Source organism: Fragaria vesca, linkage group LG6, assembly GCF_000184155.1.
Source record: "Fragaria vesca subsp. vesca linkage group LG6, FraVesHawaii_1.0, whole genome shotgun sequence".
NCBI lineage: Eukaryota > Viridiplantae > Streptophyta > Magnoliopsida > Rosales > Rosaceae > Fragaria > Fragaria vesca.
The window spans coordinates 33,501,263-33,508,738 of record NC_020496.1 but is presented as its reverse complement, the minus strand read 5'-3'; the positions used below and the strand labels follow the sequence as shown (position 1 = coordinate 33,508,738).

Below are 7,476 nucleotides of genomic sequence, written 5' to 3'. Positions count from 1 at the left end.
CATCATAAATTGAAGTCAATTCTCAAAGACTAAACCGTGGGAATTCAAATTATAAGAAAAAGAAAGAGTAAGCAACTTTACATACCACGAAGTAGAGTTTGAAGTTTTTCCCATAAGTGATTTCACATAACTTCAGCATTTATTTGAAATACCAATTCCAATTCATTCCAAAAACTCCATTGCAACATGAAAGCAACATGGAAAATCAACTAACATCAATTTGTTGCCTAAAATTGTAAAGGCATGTTACTTTTAGTTTTTACATATACAAACTCATTCAAGATCTTTACTTATACTCATGTTGTATTTCTACTGATGAAATGAAGGGAAAAAAATAACATAATCAGAAGAGGAACCCAAAAAAATAAACTGTGTTATTAAAGAAAAAAAGAAAACGACTTTAGATCTAAACCAAATAACTTCTATGGAAAGGAACATATATGGAGATGGATGCTTATTGCTCCATTACCTGTATTAGTCGAAGGCTCGAAGGCTGAAACTTCCTCTTTCTTCCTTCTTTCCTTTTCTTACAGTTTTGAGTTGATCTATGATTCTACAGGAAAACTCATAAGATAAAAATTGTTTTTAGTTAGAGTGAAAGGAAGTTGAATTTGCTGATGTAATTGATATCCACTTCTAATGAAGAAAAACTCAAAATCACATGCCTCTAACAGCAGTAGTTATCAAACCAATTGACTCATCAATCAGAAATTTGAGTACCTACTATTACCACCTTCATTCTATTCATCCAACCCAAATAAATTTAAGCAAAAACGAAAAAGAAAGAAGAGAAAAAATTGCTTGGTGAGAGAAGCTGACAGCAATATACCTGTTCGGATGAGAGAAACCTCGAATGACCACAGCCACTATCCACGCAAAACTAAAACCCTGCAAGAAAACAAAAATTTTCAATCCGAACCAAGCGACCAACATGCAAACCGAAAAAAGAATTGGATTATGAATCTCAAGAAGTAAGAAAAACTGAAGCAAAATACTTACCAAGATACTGTTGCAATATTTTGCTGTGAAAGTCTAAAGGTCCCAAAACTTCACAAAGTTGTAATTCTGCATGAGACATGAACCACACTCAATACCATATCAAAACTCCAAAACCCCAAGCCCCAAATCCTACAGGAGGGGGAAGACTATTGGGGCATAAATTGTAATCCATTTTTCTCGAACCTGCCTTAATATGTAACATCCACCCAAATTCTCCATCCTTGAACTCATTTCAAAACACCCATAAGATTTGATGAGACTAAACCAGCTCAAAATCAAAACCCTATTTAACCCAACATCCAATTGAAATCGCATTCAAACTAAATCAGACACTCCACAAAAAGAAATAAAGAAAGCAACTTTAGATCCAAACCAAATAACTTCTATGAAAAGGAACAGATATGGAGATCGATGTGTATTGCTCCATTACCTGTATTAGTCATTAGTCGAACGCTGAAGCTTCCTCTTTCTTCTTTCTTTTATTTTCTTCCAGTTTTGAGTTGATCTCTGATTCTACAAGAAATAATTTTCAGAATATGAATACTGAAAAGGAGAGAAAGAAAGAAAACAAACAGTTTCTAGGATGCTGAAAGGCCCTCCTCCGATTTGAGAACACATTCCAACCATTTAGTGAGAGAAGCTGACATATATCAAAAACTTAGGATGCATACCCATAAATAGACCAATAAAAAAACAAAGAGTCGAAGACAAAGACGAACAGAGAAGAGAAATCAATTCTTCTGTTGCCCTACAAACTCGATATCTCTCTCAAGATCGCCGACGAAATTGTATGGGTTTTGGTTTCCCTTCCGATAGTAAAACCGACTGCCTTTTTTCGTTAATCCCTAAAGCATATTGTAACCCAGTTGAGGACTTCCTTGTAGAAGGGCTTCCTTGTAACCCAATCTGAAATAGTTAAATACTATAAAAAAGTAACAATTAATTCAAAAAGACAAAAGAAAAAAAAACAAAGTCACAATGGTTGGTCCCTGTCCTTGTAAAGCTTCTAGTAATTGTGGTAAGCCAATAAGTTATTACTTACAATCGTTTTTCATTGAATTCCGCAGGGATGGTAGAAGCCCTCACAAATGAGAGTGCTGCCAGCAAATTTGTATACTTTGCACATCAGTTGCACCTCATTTCAGAGATGATATTTATTACTCATTTGTTGGCAGAAGAGCCTGAGAAACTTGCAGGGCCTTTGCTGGCTGACACATATGTTACCTTATTGAAAGGAAGGAATGCGTGGTATGGGGCAAATGTTAGCCAAAGGTGATATTAACCGGGATAAGGGTGAGAAAATCAGTGGAAAACGAATGATCCAGGTAAACATCAGTTGTTATTTACAGTATATTTAAAAAGAAATAAGATATATTCATTTCAAGTTACACCATGCTTTGAAGTAATTAATGTACTAATTAAAGTGTATGCAACAAAGAAACAAATGGATACTATTGAATCTTTAGCAGAGGCAATTAGAATTTCAAATGAAGCATATCTGTTTTATACATGGCACATTGCACATATATGTCATTATTTTGAGCTGTAAGAGACTAAGAGAATTGTTGATGAATGTAATTACTCTATATGAGCAACTCTATATGAGCATGAAGGAAGATCTGGGATTCCTGAAACTTTGCCCCTATGTCAATCCGTGGAGGGCCTGAAAAGCTCGATGTCTTTTCAATGATTTTTCAATAGTTTAATGTTCTTTTAACTTCCAATTTACTGACAAAAATTGCCCCGATTGGATGTATGTCCTCTGCTTCTAGGGTGTTTCTGCAGTTCCAGCATTTTACGAACTTCTCAGTCAATCGAGCCTGAATGTGTTGCATCCTGAATATTACAAGTCTGTCGCTCCAGTAGAGCTCTTCTCCATCTTGAAGACATTTTATAAAATATTGATAACAAGGTATCCCAACTCATAAATTTAGAGCAGTAATTCTGATTTCTTGCAAGCGACTTCATATCCATGTCCTTATTACCTAACTAAAAGGCTGAGTTTTATACTTTGCTACGTGTATTGTTTGATATCCAGGGAGCAATCATCACAAGCCATTCTTCAAGCTCTAAGGGATGAGAATTCAAATGATCCTAGGGAACGCATTGAGATTGCGCAGAGCCATGTCTTCTATAGGCCTTCACTTATCGTGCAGCCTCTGAATAAGTGGTAACATAACTCTGGAAGAATCAAGTAATCAACTAATGGTATCCTTGGATTGCATTGGCGGATTCAATAAGCACTCAAGTTGCTCTTGAATTTTATGTTTAAGATAACAATATATAAATGAATCGGATATACTTAGCTTAGGTATAATGTGTGTATTTGAGTTAAAGTAATGCAAGTTCTGCTAAAACTAGGTTCGCCTGAGTTTGTCGATTGCAAAATATTCAAGCACTTGAGCACTTTATAGAGAAGCATGTGTTACTTAAATTCGATCTACTTCGGGGGATCGTCTTCGTCGTCAAATTCGATGTGACGCGTGCGAGAGATATGGCGGATCTGGCAGCACAACAGCCATGGCTCGTCCTTGTTGAGAGCGAAGGTTGAAGATGTAGAGCCGTAGAGGATGTACCATAGCATCGTCGTGGCCGGCGCCGGCGGAGATGCAACTTGGGGAGTGGTTGTAGAGGAGCGAGGCTCATTTGATTGGCGTAGAATTAGAAGATAGAGAATGAAATGATCCGAGTGATTGATTGGGTTGAACCATTCCAGCTCTAATCTTCTGATACCAAGTAACCAAACACATGAAAAGATTTAAACAAAATCAAATCTTATCATAATCTAATCCACATCATATCCTAATCCATTCCTGTCCTAGTTACCAATCCAAGATTCAAGATTGGATGAGCTAGCTGATTGTGTTTCAATGTTCAACTTGAATAGAAAATACTGTTTCCCTGCGTATTTCTTCAACTCAAACAGTGAAAACTGTGAGATATTGGAAAAAGTCATAAACATGACAACTGAACTGCAACGCAACAAAACTGGTGCAAGAGTTCACAGTAGTCACTGATTTTAACCTTTCAAAATAGCGTACACATTTTAATGCAACAATAAAACTAAAGAGTTGTTGATAGAGTTTTAGAGCTAAAATTCAGAAAAAACCGATCCATTAATTGGTTTTTGGGTCAGGCATGGGGAACAACCCAGAGTTTCCTAGTTGAGCGTTTCTTAGATCACACACTTAGTGATGTAGGTGATGTAGGACGAGACATCACCTGAGGCCTTGGACACATCAGCCTTAAGTTGTTATGAGGGGGAAGAAGCTCCTCTTCCGAGCTCTCGGTTTCTTCAGTCAACATGGACCCATTGCCATATGGTTCAGTATCTGTGGTTAAGACTGAAACAGGCAGAAAATTCAGTATCACCAACTATGAAAAATTGAATTATCAGTTCTAAGTAAATAAAAGTTCACCTTTAGAAGTAGAAATGACTGTGAAAGAGCGGCTTGAACTACTTGCCCCCAACCTCTGTGCTCGTAATTTATTGAAGCGATACGCACTATAACGTACAAGAATGTAAACTATCACACATGACACAACCACTGTTCCCCCACCAATCACCAAAGCAATTCCTTTAGGGCCAAACCCCCATTTCCTGTGTCCGCCTACTTTGGTAGAGGGGTTGCTCTTCTCCATGGCACTTGACTGAGTTGCTGACGGAGGGTGGATGTCCTGTTCAATGACACCTCCTTGCGTTTCTAGAGGGAAATCCCAGGGTGGATAGTTGTCCCCTGGCAGACGAAAACTGTTCCCCCCAATCCTGAAATAAAATCAACATTTCATATATACTGCACTGCACAGGAGGAGAGATAATCACAACAGACCACCTACCATAAATTTGGTATGGACTGAAAATGACTGGGGATGATACCACTGAATGAGTTATCTTTGATATTCCTGATTACAGAAAGTGCCAAGAAATCAAAACAACAGATTAATGCAAATGAAAAACGCTGCGAAGAGAATGGAAGTAAAAACCTACAGATCAATTAGTGGAAGTTCAGCTAGGTAAGCAACTGATCCAGTGAATTTGTTATTCTGTAAGTACCTGCAGATACACCAAATGAACATACAAGTTTTATATGCCACGCACTAAAGTGTAGCAAGTTGACTAGAAAGAAAATGAAAACTAACAGTCCAGTGAGATTTGTGAGGGATCCAAATGAACTTGGCAGATCTCCAGTAAAGTTATTATATGACAAGTCCCTGAAAAAAATCACAAGAAAGACATTTCATATTGCTGTTTCTGACCATCTTCCCAACTTGTAATTTAATTTCTCAACTAGATCTCACTTTCATCCAGTGATAACAGAAATAATCACAGCGAAATTCAAAGCAACATTTAAAAACTATGCATCTTTTGTATAATGAGCAATGACGAGTTCACTCCACACCAACTAGCATATTTCATGTCACTCAAGTACAACATTAAACAACCATGTGAAATAACATACATTTCTCTTAAATTCTGTAAGCCAGTAAAAACATTGCCAATGGGTCCAGACAACAAATTGTGGCTTAGATTCCTGCATTAAAAAGAAAATAATGATATTAAGTACAATGAGATCATGACTGTAAACACATTAATGAAAACCAGAAATATTAGCAGGGTGAGGGAATATAAACTCACAAATAACGAAGACTTTTCATGCCAGGTAAGGATGGGGGAATATTCTGGATTAAATGGTTGTATGCCATATTTCTGCAGACACAATATAGAAGAGTTATCAACCCCTAAATACTCAAATGAAATAGTTGAATGAAATAAGCTTTTTACTTACACATGAATTAATCTCGGCGGTAAGACATACGGAATTTCACCACCAATGCTATTGGAACTAATATCCCTTTAAAAAGAAAAATGACAATAATCAGAAACTAATATCCCTTCAGTGTTACATTAAGTTCCAAATTATCAGTAAAACCACTTACAGGTGCTTCAAATTATAGAGATTATACATCTCGGGAGTAATATACCCGGAGAGGTTTAGTCCATTGAGATCACTGCATAAGATGAGAAATTAGTTTTTTGTAATCAAATTTAATTGTTGAGGGTCAACTTAAGGGTCAACTTACAGTTCCACTACCGAGTAGTTTAAACAGCTGACCCTATACCACAACTCGCATGGATCGTCTCCACTATCCAGGCTCCAACCCTTTAGCTGTGGCGGTTGGTTGAGGGTCTTGTAAAGATCTCGAAGAGCCACGACTGATAAGGGAGCATTATATAAAGTCAATAAATGTATGATCTAACTGATATGGTAGCCAATAGTATATACTACATTACGACTGTTAAAACACTTCGCACACTTTTTTTCAGTCACCTGGAACTTTTATCAAACAGGTGGTGTGCATGCAAAGGCCAAATACATTCAATTTTCACATCAATTCCACTCTTAAGCAGTTTAACCAATTCCTCACATTTGCCTCACATTTCTAAATATTGCTATCAAAATTTGGACAAACATTTGGAAACCATGCCCATCAAAAGACTGCCTATCACGACAGATAAAGTGGAAACCATTTAATTTACCTGTCTCTGAAAAATGAAAAAGAGCATCTTTTTGTCCCTTTGATCTTTATATTATATGATCGAATATGAATAAATGAAATTGAAGACTGATTGACTGATGCTACTTTTCCTTTCTGATAGATTTAAGATGCTACTTTTCAAATAAACCCAGAAAGTCCAGAACAGTCTTTCTCTACTAGAGATACGACAAGTCGTCTCGCAAAAAAAACTTTTGTCGTATACCTAACTGATTTATTGGGGTAAGCGGCGATCCCAGAGTCAACTCAGGTCGACTCGATCCCGACTCGGTTATTTTCCCGCCAAAATTTTCTTTACAGAAAAACACAGAATTTCCGTGACCTTCTCCGTTTGGCTACTGAGATAATTACCTAAAGCGAAACTCTGTTTCTCTTTTTCTCCGGCACCGGAAGTTTGAATATTCCGATCTACCTTTTTCTTTAAACCTTTCTATTTTCTAGTAATTTTAGTGATCAATTAGAGAATTACGAACACTATAAGGATATCTTAACCGAAGTACATAAATTCAACAAATCCGACGAAGAAACTCCAAGAAAATCAAGAAGAAACCTAAGGATTCGAGAAGTTACCGTCAAGCAGATCAGTAAAAGCTACGGCCGGCGGTGCCGACACGAACACGGCGACGAGAATCGCTATGAAGTACAGGCTCCGGTACCGCTTCGCCATTTTCTTGAAATTCCGGCTAATCTCTGCTGAGAACGAAGAGAAAAACCGGTAAGCAAAACAGAGAACCAAGCCGGAAAACGAGAGCTCCGGCGAAGAAGAAACGAAGTAACTAAAATAAAAGCTCCATTTTCTCCGAAACAAAGAAGAACGGCGATCGGTGAAGAAGACCATAAAACGAACCGGAATCGCAATCAAAGAAATCAAAGCTATTACGACGAAGGAAATTCTAGGGTTTGAGATTGAAACCTTTTGGG

At 37.3% G+C, this 7,476-nt stretch overlaps 1 protein-coding gene and 1 pseudogene across 1 annotated transcript; one reads left to right on the top strand and one right to left on the bottom strand.

The window, feature by feature from the left end:
- The first annotated feature begins 2,068 nt into the window (after positions 1-2,068).
- On the top strand, positions 2,069-3,173 carry LOC101299222 (annotated as a pseudogene).
- Positions 3,174-3,439: 266 nt separating this feature from the next.
- Positions 3,440-7,280, bottom strand: LOC101298926 (protein STRUBBELIG-RECEPTOR FAMILY 2-like). The gene is made up of 13 exons (XM_004306165.1): positions 7,126-7,280; positions 6,082-6,214; positions 5,938-6,009; positions 5,787-5,852; positions 5,636-5,707; positions 5,460-5,531; positions 5,140-5,211; positions 4,988-5,053; positions 4,837-4,902; positions 4,419-4,765; positions 4,222-4,343; positions 3,894-3,931; positions 3,440-3,725 (listed from the first exon to the last, which is right to left on the bottom strand). Exons 1-13 carry the CDS (start codon positions 7,220-7,222, stop codon positions 3,440-3,442), a joined length of 1,509 nt encoding a protein of 502 aa, XP_004306213.1. The 5' UTR covers positions 7,223-7,280.
- Positions 7,281-7,476: the final 196 nt, after the last annotated feature.

Excerpts from the sequence above, each read along its gene's own strand:
- LOC101298926 (XM_004306165.1), bottom strand. The coding sequence starts at position 7,222 with ATGGCGAAGCGGTACCGGAGCCTGTACTTCATAGCGATTCTCGTCGCC. Across the intron at positions 6,010-6,081 it reads AACTACTCGGTAGTGGAACT|TGATCTCAATGGACTAAACC; the intron begins GTAAGTTGACCC and ends CATCTTATGCAG. Across the intron at positions 4,766-4,836 it reads CAGTCCATACCAAATTTATG|GATTGGGGGGAACAGTTTTC; the intron begins GTAGGTGGTCTG and ends ATTTTATTTCAG.